At 41.8% G+C, this 20,644-nt stretch overlaps 2 protein-coding genes across 2 annotated transcripts; one reads left to right on the top strand and one right to left on the bottom strand.

The window, feature by feature from the left end:
* Positions 1–1,758: 1,758 nt before the first annotated feature.
* On the top strand, positions 1,759–11,633 carry psmf1 (proteasome inhibitor subunit 1). The gene is made up of 8 exons (XM_080424173.1): positions 1,759–2,034; positions 2,141–2,301; positions 4,327–4,479; positions 5,464–5,546; positions 6,706–6,879; positions 9,813–9,869; positions 10,157–10,306; positions 11,401–11,633. The coding sequence occupies exons 2-8, from the start codon at positions 2,173–2,175 to the stop codon at positions 11,450–11,452; spliced, it is 798 nt and encodes a 265-aa protein (XP_080280299.1). The 5' UTR covers positions 1,759–2,034; positions 2,141–2,172; the 3' UTR covers positions 11,453–11,633.
* Positions 11,634–18,648: 7,015 nt separating this feature from the next.
* Positions 18,649–19,844, bottom strand: tmem74b (transmembrane protein 74B; the record flags this gene model as incomplete). The annotated part of the gene is made up of 2 exons (XM_080423665.1): positions 18,649–19,197; positions 19,617–19,844. The coding sequence occupies 2 exons, from the start codon at positions 19,842–19,844 to the stop codon at positions 18,649–18,651; spliced, it is 777 nt and encodes a 258-aa protein (XP_080279791.1).
* Between the last annotated feature and the right edge of the window lie 800 nt (positions 19,845–20,644).

The raw sequence follows: 20,644 nt of genomic DNA, 5'->3' as shown, positions 1-20,644 counted from the left end.
AAATTAAGTGCTTTAGTAGCAAATATCTTTGGATATAATTACACGCACGCACGCGCGCACGCACGCAGGCATGCATGCACGCACGCACGCACGCACGCACGCACCCAAGCACGCATGCACGCACACACACACACACACACGCACGCACGCACGCACGCACGCACACACACACACACACACACACACACACACACACACACACACACACACACACACACACACACACACACACACAATCAAACCTCGGACCATTTAGAAAACGTTTCTTTTTGTACGTGATGATCAAGTTAATAAGAAATCCAACAGTGCCACCTTGTGGATCATTTGACAAACAGCAGCCATCCAACACAATGCTATGCCTCTGCTTTTCTTTCATATTGCTGTTTTATTGCTGTTAAGAACATGTCTGTCTGTCTGTTTGTATGTATTATTTATTTTATCATATTTTTACACATCTTGTGTATACAGACACTGAACAAACCATGGCATTTTGGTTCCAACATAATGGAAAAACACAACTGGACATCTGTAAATAATAATAACAATATGTAAAAGTAGCATTACACAACACATCTGTAAATAATAATAACAATATGTAAAAGTAGCATTACACAACACATCTGTGAATAATAATAATACTATGTAAAAGTAGCATATAACACATCTGTGCACTGCATAGATCTACTGTTCCTACATAAACTGTTGTATACACAACACATCTGTCCACATATGATGCATTTTAATCCACCTGAATAACCTAATATGGAAACTGTTTTACAACATTGTGTTGTCTTTGACTGTACTGTACTGTACTGTACTGTACTGTACTGTACTGTACTGTACTGTACTGTACTGTACTGTACTGTACTGTACTGTACTAGCAAAACCTGCTAATAAAGTATTCAATCAATCAATCAATCAATCAATCAATCAATCAATCAATCTTCTAAATAATAATAAGCATCATCATCAGAAATAGAACTAAGATTCTCCTGCACACAGTGTAGTTTAATTATTTGCAGAATGTAGTTTAGTATTTGCCTGAGGACAGATTTTACTTCATTTTTTGCTCCATTTTCTTTCAACAAATGTTTTAATTTTAATAATAAACAGTCTGTGTATGTCTGTGGCTTACTGTCTATGGTCTGTGGACGATGCTTGAAAAGCGGAACTTAAATTCTAACCCAGGGTTTCAACCCGGGAGAGAGTCTGTGTCGGACCAAAACACGATGACAAAGCTCTATTTCCGCATCTGAGTTACGTACTTCCGCTTAAGGACACCCTGACTTTCAAAATAAAAGTTTACTGTCAGTTCCCTATGGTCAGTTCCATGGTCAGTTCTCCAACTCCTAACATGTCTCATAATGTTTTATCATAGTCAAAACACAAAAGATTATCTGACGCTAAGTTTAAGCTTATCACCGGAAATGACCCCCCCCCACACACACACACACACACTGTTTACTGTATCTTTCTTTCTTATTACATACTGTATATCATTGTTTGTCTTTAAACCTGTTAATAAAGTATTCAATCAATCACACACACACACACACACACACACACACACACACACACACACACACACACACACACACACACACACACACACACACACACACACACAGCAACAGCATCAGATTCAAGCTTCAATTGTTTTGTTTTCTTTTCTTTTCTTTTTCTTTCATAGTTAGACTAATTTTGGGGGTCGTCTTATTGTGAAGGCCGCAAAGCGGAAGCAGAGTGTTTTAGAGAGGTTGACTTGTCGCAGGTGTTTGTTTACTTTACGTTCACTTTCACTTCAGACGAAACAAAACACAAACTGAGCTGCTTTCTGCTGCTGCTGCTGGCTCCGTACCGCGGTGCTTCTGTGTTTTGGTTCGTTAGTATTGATATACCGTGTGTTTTGGTTTGTTAGTGTATACCGTGTGTTTTGGTTCGTTAATACTATCGGTACCGGTGTGTGTGTGGTGCGGTATACCGTGGTGTTTGTAGTATCGGTACCGTGGTGTGTGTCTGTGTGTGTGTGTGTGTCTGTGTGTGTGTGTGTGTGTGTGTGTGTGTGTGTGTGTGTGTGTGTGTGTGTGTGTGTGTGTGTGTGTGTGTGTGTGTGTGTGTGTGTGTGTGTGTCTGTGTGTGTGTGTGTGTGTGTGTGTGTGTGTGTGTGGTGTGATGGCGGGGCTGGAGGTGTTGTACCATCTGGTCCAGTCCGGCATCAGCTGCGGCCAGGACGCCGTGGTGGTTCTGACCCACTGGGAGATGATCAAACATGGATGCAAATGTCTGGGCTCTGGAGACCAGGTCATTATTCATATTTATAAGTAATATCATGTGTCTATGATGTGGTGGTTCTTCTGACTTACTGGGAGATTAAACATGGATGCATACGACTGGGACAAGGGTTAGGGACTATAGGTAATACTGTTAATAACATGTAATTACTAATATATCATACATGTATTAAACACATTGATACTTATAATGAATATAATATATGTATTGGCATCCAGGTACTGTAATGTTATTTGCTATTGTCATGTATTTGTAATTAAAACAGTGTAGTGCCTCAAATAAACTATAATGAAGCATCTGGCTACACAACATGCAACATCTAAATTGAATTGTTTTCAAGCAAAACAAATCTAAATAACAAAAAATGTGAACAAGTAACCAACATGTACATCAATTTAAACAAATGTATAATGAATACCATGTAATTACAATTAACTTACAGTATTTAAGGAATATAATGTATTTAGAAAATAATATCATTATTGCTTTAACCAAGTAAGCCTTTGCCGAGCCAAGTGGCCCATAGAGTGTGAGGAGCCTTGATGTACAAGTAGGCTATATCTCCCAGCCATAATGTACACTCCCTGGACATGACGCTAGTATGTCGCAGGGACTTACCCCCAATCCAACCCGTGATGCTGAGTGCCAAGCAGGGAGGCACTGAGTTTTTATACTCTTCTTGGGTATGACCCGGCTGGGGATTGAACCCTCGACCTCCCAATCTCAGGGTGGACACTCTGACCACAAGGCCACTGAGCTGGTAAAAGTTATTTTAAGATGAAAAAGCATTTGAATTGGTCAAAGAATCTGAATCTGAGTCAACTTTATTGTCACATCACAGGTTTACAGGTGTAAAACGGTGGGTGAAATTCGTTTTTATGCAAGCTCTATCGTTTTTGTTATTTCCATAAGAGGAAGTGAAGAAGAAGAGGGTGGGGGCAAGGGGAAGAGAGATCAATAAAAACAAACATATAAAAATGTTACTTTAATTGATGAAGGCTGGTGTGTGCGGGATGGTTATATCTCCGATCTCCCGCTGAGATCCCGGTAGCCCAAATCCACAGTGTGAAGATCACCTGCGCTGGGCACAGGTTTGGAGCTTCAGGTTTTTATCCTTAACCCAGGTTGCACAAAACTCCAGAGGACGTACTGTAGTTACTGTATGCATATACGTTTGGAAACCTCACTGTCCATGAAAAGATTACAGCGGCGCAGGTCCCTACACCCAAAAAATTCCCTCGCATAAGCGCTCGTATAGCCTAGGTCTGAGCTAGATCTGCAATCTGAATGACTGTTAAAGCACTCTTGTTCACAATGTTTGATTGTTTCCATCGCTTGATTTTAATTGCTTGTCATTGTCACTTGGAAATAAAATAGGCGTGCATGTCCATGCAGCATGCCTTTATAAAATGCTATATTTTCACAGGGAGTATTTATTAGTGTGTTAGATATACATGTAGGAGTGGACACATGTGTGTCCAGATGCCTGTCAAATTGTTAGACAATGTTGCACTGCATGTCTACGATGGAGCAAACTTGTGTAGCCAAAGCCTACACGTCCTCAGACCAGATGTGAGATCTGAGCGGGCCGTACGCTCAAGTCAAAGTCACGGTAGATTGAGGGCCAAGGTGTGGTACCTGTACCTGAGGTAAGACATAAGGTGCAGTACCTGAGGTAAGACATGAAGGTGCGTGAGCATAACAGCAGATATATACTGTACATTATATGCTATGGACGTTAGTTAAGGTGCGAGAAAAAAAACAGTGCTTTGTACATGGGATTAAGTTGAAAAGTGTCAAACGGTCGGTGTCAAATTAGCAATAGAATACATACTCCATAAAAGCCTAATTGTCTCTGATATTTAACAAAAGCAAAGGTTAAATCCTTTCACGCCTTTTCACAAATCACAGATTGGACGATCTAACAAAACGTTTCTTTTGCTTCCATCCCTTCTCTCTCTCTCTCTCTCTCTCTCTCTCTCTCTCTCTCTCTCTCACTCTCTCGCTCTCTCGCTCTCTCGCTCTCTCTCTCAGTCCAGCAGTGATGACAGGACTTCAGAGTTACTTCCTGCAGACTGGAACGACAACAAGGAAGTTTACACTCTGCGTTACCACGGCAACGATGGAAAAAGCTGTCATGTGCTCAAAGCCGTCACTGTTGACTCCTCCCTCCTCTTCAACCTGATGGTTAGTATTAATTAACTCATTTAATTAACCTGACGGTCAGTTTAATTAAAGGTAGGGTAAGTGATTTTCTTTAGTTAAAATAAGTGTTAAATAGCTCTATATTCTGATAGTATAGTAGCTCATTGCTATAGAGTGTTTGGCCAGTAACAGAAGTCTCCATGTCTCTCCAGCTCTTTATTAAACAGAAAACATTTTCAGGTCAGGATACCAATTGTATCCAATCAGGATAGAGAACTCAGACAGGATACAGATTATTATAGTATAGTATAGTGAAATTGGAAGAAATTACACAAAGAAATGAGCATACAAATTATAAATTGGTACTCTCTCCTGATTGGCTGAAATGTTGTCACCTACCTGAACATTTATGTTCTGTTTATTTTTGTTTCATTTTTTATTTATTTATATTTTTTATTGAAAAAAGCACTAAACAAACTGAATGGCCTTTTTCCAAAAAGTTCATTCTGAAATCAAATATGTGACTTTAAAATGTGTTCTTCAGAAGAATGACGCGAGTACTTTTATCTCCATATTTGGGTATATTAAGAGACATACACACACAGACCGACAGACTCTTGGAACTTATAGATACTAGACCAATGTCCCTTAATTGGGAACAATGTCAATTCAGAACAAGACCTGTTACTTATCGAGCGCAGCGTTAGTTCAGGTAGGCACGGCAGGCAGGAGGGTATAGGCTACAGTGTAGCTGCTACACCCTCACACTCACACACTCCGGTCCCTCCATTCTCATTCGCTAACAAGGTAATGCATACATACACCCACGTAGTCAGATGGTCTCTCCACGCTCAGCATTAATTAACTAGTTTAATTAACCTGATGGTTAGTATTCATTTACTATTTAATTAATTAGTTTAACCTGATTGTTTGTACTGGCTTATGTGCAATTTTCACATGTAAATACAGCTAATGCTATTGTTTGTGTGTGTGTGCGTGTGTGCGTGTGTGTGTGTGTGTTTTCAGAACACCACCACACAGCAGGTATCAGAGTTAACGGTGAACATCAGTGATCACATCAATGAAGACCAACTGCATTCCTTTGACAGGTGACAATACAGTATATATATATAATATATACGTACACACGTCTGTTAAATTCCCTTGTCAATGGTCCGCACAATGGTCCGGAATATGCTCCAAACTATCAAATATTTATTACCACCGTTACTGTGACGTTTGGAGCCTAGTGGCTCTTCCTCAGACATATACCTTCAAAGCCTGATCCAACCCTCCAACCTCTCCCACTCACTCAGATCAGCTAACACAGGGTAGCTGTCTGAACCTTCCCTAAAACACCCTGGACAACGCTCCACATGTCCTAGACTAGTGGTTCTCAAACTTTTTAATACCACAACCCCCATATTATGAGGGAATATATAGTGAATCAATCAATCAAATTGAAAATTGTAAACATACCGAAAACTAGCGTCATTTAAATAACATGCCTTTAAATATTCGCGAAACGCCCCGATTTTACGACATGAAGAACCAGAATACGACCAACAAAGCATGGAAACCCAATAAGAAAGAGTTTCACCGGCTCGCCTCGCCTCGCTGCCTCGCTGCCTGTCAAGATAGCCTGGAGAGAACATTAATGGATGAAGGCTGGTGTGTGTTGGACCGGTTAAATATCCGATCTCCCGGTGGCCATGAAAAGATAACAGTGGCGCCGCCACGCCGGTCCAAACTCCCGAAAATGCTCTCGCATAAGCGCTCGTATATTTTATAAATAGCAGATCTACAAGCGACGCGTTGCGAGCTTGTAGATCTGCTATTTTGAAATAGCCAATGCAGCCAGATCTGCAATCTTATTGAATGACTGTTAAAGCAGTTTTTTTTAAATGAGTTTATAAAATGTTATATTTTCACAGGGATTATTTATTATTGTGTTAGATTTGGAGTGGATACATATGTTTAGATGCCTGTCAGACGGCGAGACAAAGCTGCTCTGCAGGTCTACAATGGAACAGGGTGTTTGTCCAAGATTTGCTGACACTACTTTTTTTTTAAACAGCACCTTGTGAATATTGTGGACATAAATACTGTGTGTGTGTGTGTGTGTGTGTGTGTGTGTGTGTGTGTGTGTGTGTGTGTGTGTGTGTGTGTGTGTGTGTGTGTGTGTGTGTGTGTGTGTGTGTGTGTGTGTGTGTGTGTGTGTGTGTGTGTGTGTGTGTGTGTGTGTGTGTGTGTGTGTGTGTTGACCAGGGTTTATAAGGACATGCAGGCTCTATCAGAGCAGGTGAGGAGGCATCTAGTGTCTCAGGAGGACAGAGGAGGAAGGAGGAAAGACAAGAAGACCAAGAGGGACCAGGAGGAGTACCAAGATGACCCTCTACGCATCCCCACCCGACACCCGCGTGCTGGAACACACCCGCACTGGTGAGTTTGAGTCGTTTTCATGAGATCCGGCACCTAATCATTTACGAACTAAGCACTGGTACCCACTACGTTATCGTACATAAGACGGAGAGCTTGGCTGTGCCTCTCCTCCTTAGAATTGACATCCTTACACAGAATTGCGTCTTTACATATACTAGGACAATGGACAGCGCTGCTGGCCTAGTAAGCCCGGCACGAACATCACGCCCTCCGGGCGCCGGCCTGTTCCCTCTTCAAATTAACCCAATAAGACCGGGAAAGCATCTATTTTTTCGATTTCTTTGGCTATTCAAAAAATAGCAGATATACAAGCTCATAGCGCTATGAGCTTGTAGATCTCCTATTTTTGAAAAATCGTAAAAAAATGTGTAAATCTTTTAAAGCGAACATTTGTAACTCAAATCTTTGCTTCTGGGGGATTCTACAAATGTCTTCTAACGTATGTTGCTATAATCAGTGGTTCTCAAACTTTTTCATGTCAAGGACCCCCAAAATTATATGTATTTGGCCGCGGACCCCCATCTCAAAATATGTTGTTCCAGGGAAAGATTTCAGTTACAAATGTTCGCTTTAAAAATATATATATTCAAACATTTGAATACAATCAGGACAATCATATTACAAAATCACTGTATTTTATTAGATATTATATTGATGTTATAGCTATTTTCTCCAGCTCCCTGCGGTGCATGAACCCCCCACCACTATTGTGTGGGCTGGGTCTATGATGGACCCACCACGCACAATAGTGGTGGTCCCCAGGTTGCTCTTAGTCAGGATGGTGGTCCCTGGGTCAAAATCGGTTGAAAACCCCTGTTTTAAAGCAAACATTTTTAACTCCGATCTGTGCTTCTGGGGGGGGTCCCTGGAACAACATATTTTGAGATGGGGATCTGTGTCCAAATACATATCATTTTGGGAGTCCTTGACCATGATCTTTTGTAATTGTTTTATAAAAGATCACGCTGATCTATAATCCGGAGTGACCGCTTTCACTGTAACTCACACGGATACGGAAATAACGTCATCCGAAGATTTGGGTACATTTTTACAGCAAGGAAATTCAGCAACTTATCCTCCACAATGACCTTGAACCTCCACAATGACCTTGCCATTGACGGTATTGTAAACCACTGGTTTTACGAGTAGGAGCAGCCGGACCTTGGTTGGTCTGTCGCGTCCGCCATCTTGTCCACAGAGTTATCATTCATTCATGTATTTGTAAAGTTATATTAAGAGGTCAGTTATCATTCATTCATAACATCCAGTTACAGTATGGCTGAAGTTTTCCATGCTGTGTGTGTGTGTGTGTGTGTGTGTGTGTGTGTGTGTGTGTGTGTGTGTGTGTGTGTGTGTGTGTGTGTGTGTGTGTGTGTGTGTGTGTGTGTGTGTGTGTGTGTGTGTGTGTGTGTGTGTGTGTGTGTGTGTGTGTGTGTGTGCCACTGCAGTATCCTGCACAGTCATATTTGATATTTACAGTAGACAGGGAGAACAGAGAGAGAGAGGGACAGAGAAGGGGTGTGTGTGTGTGTGTGGGGTGAAGGAGGATCATTTCAGCAGGGCTATTAATAAAGAGTAATAGTGTCTGTGCATCCTGTTACACACTCTGTGTGTGCGTGTGTGTGTGTGTGTGTGTGTGTGTGTGTGTGTGTGTGTGTGTGTGTGTGTGTGTGTGTGTGCGTGCGGGTGGGGGGGATTCAGGAAATGGCAGAACTCCAGAAATGATTCAGTCACCTCCTTTCCTTACTTCTCGTCTGTCTCTCCTTCTTTTATTACTCTAACCTCTCCTCTCGTATCTCCTCTCCTCTCTTCAGTGACCTGAAAAGACAAGGAAGGTGATGTCAGCTCTTTATCGACCTTCCTGCTGTCACAGAGAGAGAGAGAGAGAGAGAGAGAGAGAGAGAGAGAGAGAGAGAGAGAGAGAGAGAAGAGAGAGAGAGAGAGAGAGAGAGAGAGAGAGAGAGAGAGAGAGAGAGAGAGAGAGAGAGAGAGAGAGAGGAGAGAGAGAGAGAGAGAGAGAGAGAGAGAGAGAGAGAGAAGAGAGAGAGAGAGAGAGAGAGAAGAGAGAGAGAAGAGAGAGAGAGAGAGAGAGATGAGAGAGAGAGGAGAGAGTGAGCGAGCGAGAGAGAATTTGACCCACAGACCCAGGAGATATCATTTTTCGGAGATCTAGACTCCTATCCACTTCCTGGTTAACTTATTACTTAAAAATTCTGTATCTCGGCTCCTGTGTACCTTTCTTTTTACAATGAAAAATCTCTGGCAGTGGGCAAATGCAGCCAGAAATAAGTCTAGCAGTGAATGAGTTAATGGTAGGGTGACCATATTCTGAATTCCCAAAAAGAGGACACTCACGCATGCGTTCCCAGCGCAAGATTTTCGGTTATTTTTCGGGTTTGTTACTTTTTTTTGGGGGGGGGGGGGGGTGGGTTTCTTACCTTAATTTGGTTCAGTACAAAAAATGTACTCCATGAAGTGTAGATGTTGGAGTTTTTTTCAATGAATGACAGGCAGCGTGATGTATGTGCTGTCCAGTGTGTGTGTGTGTGTGTGAGTGTGTCTCAGCCTGTCAGCTGTGTTGCCAAGTCTCGTGGGAGAAATAAGGAAACGTACCTCCAAAAACAAGCCAGAAAAACAAGCCAAATCTTGTCCAGAAGTTGCGGTAAATAAGCGGACATGGCAACACTAGGACCCTGGCGTCTGGAAGTTTGCTCAGCAGCTCATTGGCTCATTTACTCATGACATGACCAATGAGAGTTAGCGCTTTCATTGTTGCTAAGATACGCCCCCCCTACTGATACACAGATACAGTACACGCTACCCAAACTAATTAGCATAGATTTTTGGCCCGGGTCGGTTTTGGGCAGAATTTGAGAACTCTAATAATGATACATATATGATACATTAATGATACATATATGTCTGTATTTCAGGTCAGATCCCATGGTTCCTCCATTTGCCGCAGGAGGCGCAGACCTGGATCCATTTGGGTGAGTCTCCTCTCCTCCTATCTCCTCTCCTCTCCTCTCCTCCTATCTCCTCTCCTCCTATCTCCTCTCCTCCTATCTCCTCTCCTCTCCTCCTATCTCCTCTCCTCCTATCTCCTCTCCTCCTATCTCCTCTCCTCTCCTCCTATCTCCTCTGCTGAACTTTGTGATTTTTTTTTTTTTTTTTACATTGTTCTTTTCATCCATACATCTCTTATAAATTTGTTTTAATTCTAATGTACGTGTGTGTGTGTGTGTGTGTGTGTGTGTGTGTGTGTGTGTGTGTGCAGGGGACGCGGGGGAGGGGGGATGATCATGGACCCGTTGCGTTCAGGGTATCCTCGCCCGCCCGGCGGCTTCCCAGACATCCTGCCTCCAGGAGCCGTTCCCCCAGGGGCCCGATTCGACCCCTTTGGCCCTGTGGGACGCCACCGACCAGGGTACATATACACACAAACACACACACGCCATACACATACAGTGATAGTGCTAGGTTTTCAAAGGAATGGGTCCCGGGACCCAAGGGTGGTATTTTAGCAGTGGTGGAAAAAGTACTGAAATGTTTTACTCAAGTAAAAGTATCAATATTGCAATATGGAAGTACTCTGTTACAAGTAAAAGTCCGGAATTCAAAATGTACTTGAGTAAAAGTACAAAAGTTTTGGAATCAAACTATACTTAAAGTACCAAAAGTAAAAGTACTAAAATGTTTGAAAATAGCCGATCTACAAGCTCACAACTTGATCTTATGTGGTTATAATATGGTTATATTAATGTAGAAAGTGTATATGAATGAAATAAACAATATTATAAATCTGACTACTTTAATATGTGCATGATAAAAGTATACAAACATAGAACAGTAGGCTATATGAAGTAAATAGCACCAAAATATATTATAGTAAAATAAAATAAAGACATTGCAAATTAAATACTTTGGTGGCATTTAACCCATTTAGGGCGGTAACCCCTATTTGTAACTATACCTTTCAAGACGGGAACCCCTTTTGTGGTTGTTGCTATGTACAGTATATAGCAACATATATTTTATGTAATCTTTGAATAAATATTTGAAGTTTTTCAGAAAACCTCAGGTCTAAATGGGTTAAATATGGTTGCATTTTACATCACTATAACAAACAATGTGTGAATTTATTTCAGGTCAGAAATACACACACACACACACACACACACACACACACACACACACACACACACACACACACACACACACACACATGTACACCATTTGTACACTTTCAGAGTTATGGTGGTCCTTGAAATATATATTTTTTGAGAACCACTGGTATTGTAATTCTATATCAGACATGAAGTCCACATACCAGCTCTGACAGTGTGATAAAAAAACGGTTCCAAATGTGATGGATCATCAATGTTGAATCCGGTTCCCGATCCCAACCCTACACACCATATACTGTATCATTTGCATGTTGTATAATTGTTGTGTTGTGTAAACTGTTGTGTAATTGCTGTGTTGTGTTGTGTTGTGTTGTGTTTTGTAATTGATTGACAGGCCAGATCCAGACCACCTCCCGCCTCCAGGATATGACGACATGTACATGTAGAACTGATCACTTCCTGTTTCCTCCTCACGCAACGTGACCTCATCCTGACTCCTGGCCAATAGGAGCAGAGGGCAAGGGGTATATTCTGACACGCCCCTTATCAAGCACTAATAATACAAAATGCTGAGTTTTTGTTTTTGATGAAAAATAACAAATAAAATAAATCATTTTTGGTGGCTTATATGGATCTACATGGATTGTTTTTCTTCTCCTACATTTAGTCAGAATAGTGTATTAATAATAATAATAATTCAACCTATTTCCTCCCATGGTGGAAAAGGTGTGTGCGTGTGTGTGTGTGGGGGGGGGGGGGACCAGGAATCGAACCTTGGACGTTCTGTTTCAGTTTCTCTTTGTTATATTGGCTGTTCTGGATTAATTTAATTGGTTCCCTACTGGCTCACCTGCCAGTAAGGAGCCCCCACCGGGAGGACATACTGTTGTACCCTACTGGCTCACCTGCCAGTGAGGAGTCTCCAGCGTGAGGCCGTGGCACCTCCCTCCTTCTCCTCCCCTTCAACATTTCCAGCTGACAGGCTCATTAATTAATTAATTTAGAGTTGTTAATCAGAGATGAATCAATATAGAGTTAATTTTGTGTGTGGTTTGTTTGTGGTTTTCACTATTGATTACATGTTTTATTGCCAAAATGCTCTAATAATAACATGAGATCATCCTGAACTGAATTAAACATTTAAAATATCATCTCTGTCTTTGAAGATAAAGTTGTGTGACCATTTGAAGCTTAAAGGTAGGGTAAGTGATATGTTTTGGTTAAAACAAAAAGCTTTATGTTAAAAGGTTAAAGCTTTATATTATGATAGTAATCATTGCTAGAGTGTTTGTTTAGTCACAGGGGTCTCCCTGTCTCTCCAGCTCTTTAATAAACAGAAAATACATTTTCAGGTAGGTGACAAAATTTCAGCTAATCAGGAGAGAGTAACCATTTATCAGCTTCATTTTGATAGTGATCCAGTTCCAGTTTTGTCTGCTCATTTCTTTGTGTCATCACTTCCAATTTCACTTGTTTAATCTGTATCCTGTATGAGTACTCTATCCTGATTGGATAAAATTGGTATCCCGACCTGAAAATGCATTTCTGTTTACTAAAGAACTGGAGAGTCTCCTGTTACTGAACAAACACTCCATATCAATGAGTACTATCAGAATATAGAGCTATTTAACACTTATTTTAGCCAAACTAAAACTTACCTTACCTTTAAAACTAGCATTTTGTTGAATCAAATTATTTTGCTGAGGACATCCTGGAACCCCCTCAAGGACCCCTGGGGGTCCCCGGGCTCCACTTTGAGAAACGGTGCCATACAGCATGAAGACAAAGGGTTAAGAGCTGCTATTCTCTGCTAATTTTGGGGCGACTCTTGTACAAAGAAGTAGGGTATTAAATGACAAGAACAAGGACATACCGGTGCAAGGTTTTAAATCCTCTCTGTCAGGTGGAAACCTTATACGTCCAAAACTGTTACTTTTCACCAGTGGTGTAAAGTAACTAAGTACATTTACTCAAGTACTGTACTTAAGTACAATTTTGTGGTACTTTTACTTTACTGGAGTATTTCCAATTGTCTATACTTTTACTTCTGCTCCACTACATCTCAGAGGCAAATATTGTACTTGTACTCCTCTACATTGATTTGAAAACTTTAGTTACTAGTTACTTTGCAGAAATAAATGATTACATTATAAAACATACATTAACCACTTTAGCCACTTTATACATTAACCACTTTAACCCTATTTTATATATAGGCTATTTGAAAATAGCAAATCTGCTATTTTCAAACATTTTAGTACTTTTACTTTTGGTACTTTAAGTACATTTTGATGCCAATACTTTTGTACTTTTAATAAAGTCAATTTAGAATTCGGGACTTTTACTTGTAACAGAGTACTTCTACATTGCAGTATTGATACTTTTACCTAAGTAAAACATTTGAATACTTTTTCCACCACTGCTTTTCAAATTCAAAAGCATCTAACGTAGCAGACCTACTCGAGCTTGTAGATCTGCTACTTTTGATGCTCTTGCGTGACGCTGCAGTGTGATCAAGTTGGGAATTAATTGTCCAAATCTTGGAGATAAGAGGTTTGTGCCTGCCAGCGTCCGGGTCACGAGGCTCCGCCCCTCTCCTGTTTCCATGACACCTGAGACCCTCTCCTCCTTGGTATAAATAGACCGTAACCATGGTAACCCAGTGATGGGATTGATTTTCTCACCGAGTCCTTCATGGTCAATGTGCAGACAGACAGACAGACAGACAGACAGACAGTCAGACACAGTGGTGGAAAGTAACTAAGTACATTTACTGTACTTAAGTACAATTTTGAGGTATTAGTACTTTATTTGAGTATTTCCAATACTTTTACTCCACTACATATTGGATCCAAATATTGTACTTTTACTCCACTTCAATTATTTGAAAACTTTAGTTACTAGTTACTTTGTAGATTTTGATTGATTACAAAACATACATTAACCACTTCAGCCCTATATACATTTCGGCCATTTGAAAATAGCCGATCTACAAGCTCACAATGCATTGCGATGCGACACATTGTGTGCTTGTAGATCTGCTATTTTCAAAAGATTTTTATAGATTTGAAAACTTGAAATTGGACATTCTGCACAATGAGTATTTTCAACTTTTGGTACTTGAAGTACATTTTGATACCATTAATTTTGTACTTTTACTCAAGTACATTTTGAATTCCGGACTTTTACTTGTAACAGAGTATTTCTATATTGCGGTATTGATACTTTTACTTAAGTAAAACATTTGAGTACTTTTTCCACCACTGCTCTTGACACTTGCTCTTAGCAGTAGCCTAACTCCTGTCCTGTGTTTCATACTGCATGCTGTGACACCTGAACCTCTGCATGGGGATTAAATGGTGCTTATTAAGTGACTTCAGCGTTTGATAATAAGCATTGATCGTTCCTTTAAATCAGCTGTGTGGAGGGAGATCTTGTAGCGTAAGTAGGCAGACCATTTTGGATTCATGTTCCCACATTATTGTTCACCGACACGGATCACTGAAATGAATTGAATGACTGACGACCGGAAGTGATGCCCCTAATTGACACACCCCCTTTTCCCCTGTAAGCTCATAGATTTAGAAACCTAGACACCTCATTGGCCGCTTCAGTTCATTGGAGCGACCTGCATCGTGGCCGCCATATTAGAGGGGGCACGCTTCCTGACTCCTGGCCAATCACAGCGCGTCTTTTCCGGGACTTGTCAGAATCTAGTTGTATAAAAATATCCCGTTGTATTTTTAAAGGAAACTTGTGGATATGCAAAACCTAATTTCACCCACTTTGTTACCCCTGTAAACCTGTGATGTGACAATAAAGTAGACTGTGATAAAGTACATGATTTACATATAGTTGACAGACTGTACGTACACAGGAGTACACACAGTTCATGATTAGCATATCGTTTTTATAAGGTACACGTCATTTACAGTGAATGTGTGTTTAATATGATATAGTTTTTATAAGGTACGTAGTTTACAGTGAATGTGTGTTTCCTCGTTAAGGCATAATTAATATTGTAATTGTATCCTCACACGACCATCTTAAAGAACGACTTCACCCATTTTCAACAATATCTTCATATAATTGGTCTTCACTAATAAAATGGTACCTTTTTTTCTACTCGGTCTGTGTCTCATAGGAGGGCTGTGGACACTTCATAAACCCACCTACCAGTGACATTATTAGCAGTTTTTAGTTTTAGTTTTCCAAACAAGATTTCAAATTTGTTAATTCGATTTTTATTAATGCGAGAACAATGGCTTCCATTATAGCATGCTAACTTTCCAGGAATAGAAAGCCTGCAGTTTCTAATAAGTTGGATTCCCCATTGTTGATGTCACTGGTAGGTGGGTTTCTGAACTGTCCACGGCACAGCCCTCCTCTGAGACACAGACAGGGTAGACAAAAATGGTGCCATGTTCTAATGAGTATTAGTGAGGACCAATTATATGAAGACAGGTTGAAAACGGGTGAAGTCGTCCTTTAATATCTGCTTACATTATAATACAAACACATTAAAGGTCTATTCGAAAGAAAAAGTATTACTCATTTTTGCAGATCATTATTTCTTTTTTTATCAGTAAATAAAAACCTCATATCTCCATCATGGCAACTTTCACAGGAATGACGACATTTTTGTTTAAAACCCTAAAAGTGTGTTTTTTATTGTATTATTTACTGCCGTGTGCGTGCGTGCATGAGTGCACGTGTGTGTGTGCGTGTGCGTGCGTGCGTGCGTGCGTGCGTGCGTGCGTGCGTGCGTGCGTGCGTGCGTGCGTGCGTGCGTGCGTGCGTGCGTGCGTGCGTGCGTGTGCGTGTGTGCGTGCGTGTGTATGTGTGTGTGTGTGTGTGTGTCAGATGTGGAGTTATGAGGTTTCCTCACAAAACAGCAAAGAAAAACGATGATGTTCTCTAGACACATTTCAGCATGGGGGAACATTCTGATGCTGTACACACTATATGATAATAATAACATTCACTCATGGATTCATTTCAGCATGGAGAACATTCTGCTGTTGTACATATCATTTCAGCATGGGGAACATAATAGGCTCTATGCACAGCAGCCATATTGGAAAGAAATTGGGCCTCTTCCTTACTTCCTTCACAGGTGTTACCAATGATACTAATGAAGGCTCTGTTCCATTCTGGTCAAACAGAGTCAGGGTGCTGATATTGTGCATGTTGTCTCACTGGAAACACTCTGCTACACCAGTGGGTCTCAAAGTGTGGTCCAGGGACCCTCATGGTTCCTTGGGGGGGTTCCAATTTCCAAATGGCCCCTTAAAAGGTGTGTAACTCTGAGAGTGTACAAATGGAACCAAATGGACCCTTACAGGTCAATTTGGTTCCATTTGTACACTCTCAGAGTTATGGGGGTCCTTGAAATTAAAAGGTTTGAGAACCACTGTGCTACATGAAATGGAACAGAGCCTTCATTAGCATCATTGGTAAAACCTGTGAAGAAAGTAAGAAGAGGCCCAATTTCTTTCCAATATGGCTGCTGTGCATAGAGCCTATTCTGTCGTACACTATATGATAATAACCATTCACACATAGACACATTTCAGCATAGGGAACATTCTGCTGCTGTACACTATATGATAATAACTTTCACACATACGTACATTTCAGCATGGGGTACATAATTCTGTTGTACACTATATGATACTAACTTTCACACATTAAATTCATTTCAGCATGGGGAACATTCTGCTCTTGTACACTATCATTTCAGCATGGGGAACACAATTCTGTTGTACACTATATTGTAATAACATTCACACATAGATTCAAGTCTGGGATAATAAATGCTGATAAGTGGATCTATTTGCAGCATGGTTTAAATTCCTTTTCTTTCATACCGACTAAAGCGATGCTAAATACTAAAGAAATGCTAGCCAAAATGCTGATTTGAAAAGAAAAACAAAATGAGGCAACAATTTTAAATAAACCAGGTCAGGTGGTGTGTTTTTTTGTTTAGTTTTTTACAATACATGAATAAATACAATGTATTGTTGTTAAATATCACTTTTAGGAAGAAAGGCAGAAAGTGGAAAACATAAAGTTGTTGTCTCATTGCTTTCTTCTGGAGGAAGCTAGCATTACTTTGTACAGTTAGCATAGTTAGCATAGCAACACTGTGCTTTTCTCTCTACAGCTCAGTCTGTTATAACAATAACACTTGCTTATAAACACCCATTTATACTTCACTGTACCACAGTGTTGCAGACCCAAAATAGACGATTTGTATGCTCAAAATGCATTGCATCCTCAACACGGTGTGAGCTTATAGATCATGCTATTATCAGTCCGCGGCAGTGCCGTGTGACAGAGAGTAAAGTAAATGAGTCATAACTCTTTATAAACTATTATGACTGGTCCATGTGTGCTCACATTCACATTGTGAAGGGCTTCGGTTAAATTTCCACTAACCTAGTTTAAACCTCTTCTGGTGGTTTCAACTAGTCTCGCGTAGCCAGACAACTATCCCACAATCTTCGAATGCTATATATAGAGTCTGGAAATACACCCCTGAAATCCGAGAAAGGAAGCTGGCATCTGTTCGTCATTTCCGTTCACGAAAATATATTTTAAAATATCTTTGAAATGTATCTTTGAATTTCCATTTCTGATAAGCAGCAAGCTATATAGGCTTTGATTATTCTGATTTATTTATTATTTCAAATTTGCGCCACTGTAAAGACGACACGGAAGCGGGGAGGAGGAGTCACATCTGTTTTAACCTTGGATAGTTTTCAGAGCTTCAGTTGCTCCAGGCTGTATGACGGAAGCATTTGAACATTGTGGGAAGCAACAGTCTGGCTCGCGAGACATTTCAACTGACCCGGTTTCAGTTCCATTCAACTCAGTTTATAAGTTCTGCTGGGGTTCAGTTCATCCTGCAGTTTATAGATTATGTTTAAAGTTTCAGTTTATACTCCAGTTTATAAATTAGTTTATAATGATTTTTAAAGGTTCAGATTAAACTCCAGTTCTTGGTCATAAAGCTGTGACTCTGAAAGGAAAGTCCTTGTGCTCAGGTTGTGCTTCTCCTCTCGGCTTCTATATGTTGCATCCACCTGTGCCGTTTCACATCCACCTGCATTGTTGTACATCTGCCCACGCCGTTTTGCATTCCATTAGGTCTGTTTTGTATCCAAACGCAGCATTTTGCATCCACCCACACGTGTCACATTCATCCGCATTGTTTTGCACCCACCGAACAGATATTATAAAGGAGTGCAAAACTGGCTTCCAGTGTGGAGGAATGCAGTGTGTTTCAATGTATTGCAGTGTGTGGCTTGGTGGTTGCAGTGTGGTGGGTTGGTGGTTCCAGTGTGGTGGGTTGGTGGTTGCAGTGGTGTGGTGGGTTGGTGGTTGCAGTGTGATGGGTTGGTGGTTGCAGTGTGGTGAGTTGGTGGTTCCAGTGTGGTGGGTTGGTGGTTCCAGTGTGGTGGGTTGGTGGTTGCAGTGTGGTTGGTTGGTGGTTGCATTGTGGTGGGTTGGTGGTTGCAGTGCGGTGGGTTGGTGGTTGCAGTGCGGTTGGGTCAAATGCACTAAAATCAAACCACAGCTAATTGCCTGCATTTGCACCAGCTGTGGAACACTGGTTCCTGCTGGTTCCAGCAGGTTCCTACTGGTTCCCACTGGTCCCCGGTTCTTGTTTAGAGTCCAGGCCCGTCTCTGTGGGTTCAAATTCCAGCCCTGCCCCTCCCCCTCCTGCGATGTCCTCCCCGGTGGCCAGCTGCTTCATCCTCAGGTTGATGGAGCCGTAAGTCCTCTTGGGTCGGACGAACATGGTCCTGCGGCGGTTCAATTCCCCGCGGCAGATGGACACCATGAGCAACACAGAGAGCAGCATCCCTCCCAGAGTCAGCAGGCCCAGGCCGGCGATGATGCACTTGTCCAGGTGGGAGCCCAGCTGGGCGTAGTACAGCTCCAAGCGCTCCATCTGACGCGCCGACACCGAGTCGGGCTCCACCTTGGCCTCTCGGGGGATGGTGTAGGCGATGACCACCAGCACGATGCCGCTCACCAAGAACACCAGTGCCACGATGAAGCCGTAGTCTGCCGACCGGTCCTCCATGCTGCCGCTGTTGTTGTTGAATTCGGTGAAGTCCTGGACCTCATGAGCAATACTGCCCCCTGCTGTCTCCTCCTCATACTGCTGCTGGTCTCCTTCCTGGGTGGAGAGAGAGAGAGAGAGAGAGAGAGAGAGAGAGAGAGAGAGAGAGAGAGAAAGAAAGAGAGAGAGAGAGAGAGCATTAATAGATGGTTGTTGACCATCCATCGAGAGAATTCCACCCAGAGATTAAATTGAATTGTGTGTCATTCCTCTGTTTAAATGATAATAAAATAAAAGTCTTGACCAGAAAGCACATCAGTAAACTACACTGTCTGCTAGCAGTTACAGACCCCATGCAATAAATCCATGTTTAAGTTTATTTATCACTGAACATCACCTATATGTCACAATAAGCCAACGAACACCAAACGGGAGTCAAATAGACAACTATGAGTTCAACTGTCCTGGTCAAATAGACATCTGGTGGGAAGATGTATGGAAATAAACAGATGACAGCAACCAACCAACCAACCAACCTTGTTGCGTGAGGCTGAAGGTCCAGGCTCTGGCGACCCCTCCAGTTGGTTCTGCTCCTCATCCTGCAGGTACGAGGCGTTCTCGAAGCCTCTGCTGGCCGCTGAGCGCACTGCGGAAGCCCCACTGGACAGGCCAGCGTGGACGGGCCGGTACGGAGCGGCGCGCCGCCGCCCTGAGCCACTTCCGTCTCCGAGTTCCCGGAGCTCTACGCCGTCGTGAGACTCCATCGGTATGGACTGGATGTGCTCATGTCGATAACATCGCCCCCTACTGACTGGATGTGCTCATGTCAATAGCATCGCCCCTCTGCTGTCCTGTTCACATGATGGAGAATAAGGGTGGCAGTTTGTAGTCCCAAAACTCAGCAATGAGTTGACATTTTACACTTCCTTTTTCTAAAGTTTATACGTTATTTTTGGTTAAATGCATGAAATAAGCATGGTAAACCTGTTTTGTTTTACGACACAAAATATGTTGGTAAATACCCCAACCCCACTCATTTTTTTACGTGTAGCGGTCCAGGCACCCAGGCTCAGTGTAGCCTGACGAAGCGCACGCGTGCAGGTTGTGCACGCACATGGGTTATCCAACTGTACAACTGGTTTCCCTTTGTCCTTCATGAATACTGCACTTCTTAAATTCATGTACTGTACGTGAAACTCCCGCGGGGAGGCCCCGCGATTCTGCGTTACGCCACTGGGTCCGTACATCTATATAAACGTTCAAATTTCAAATATAAAGTGCTTACCCCATGGCCACGGATGTTACAATTATGCACGGGACTCTCAAAAGTACCCGTATATTCTGTATTGTTCAATAAAAAGCATTTTAATCCGATCAGTGGCCATTTTCTCATAACGTATCAGAGTGCAATACACCTACCAACCGATAGGGTCGCTATATAGCATATGGAGAAAATGGCCACCGATCAGATTAAAATGCTTTTTATTGAACAATACGGATGATACGGGTACTTCTGAGAGCCTGTACATAAATGTAACATTCGTGGCCATTGGATAGGCACTTT

Source organism: Gymnoscopelus braueri (genome assembly GCF_963280865.1).
Source record: "Gymnoscopelus braueri genome assembly, chromosome: 3".
Lineage (NCBI taxonomy): Eukaryota > Metazoa > Chordata > Actinopteri > Myctophiformes > Myctophidae > Gymnoscopelus > Gymnoscopelus braueri.
The sequence above is the reverse complement of the archived record's forward strand: the minus strand, read 5'-3'. Positions and strand labels throughout refer to the sequence as shown.

What these genes read in the sequence shown, in the direction of transcription:
- psmf1 (XM_080424173.1), top strand. Translation starts at nt 2,173, where the DNA reads ATGGCGGGGCTGGAGGTGTTGTACCATCTGGTCCAGTCCGGCATCAGC. An exon ending in GTCTGGGCTCTGGAGACCAG is followed by an intron (nt 2,302 to 4,326) that starts GTCATTATTCAT and finishes TCTCTCTCTCAG; the next exon opens with TCCAGCAGTGATGACAGGAC. An exon ending in CAACTGCATTCCTTTGACAG is followed by an intron (nt 5,547 to 6,705) that starts GTGACAATACAG and finishes TGTGTTGACCAG; the next exon opens with GGTTTATAAGGACATGCAGG.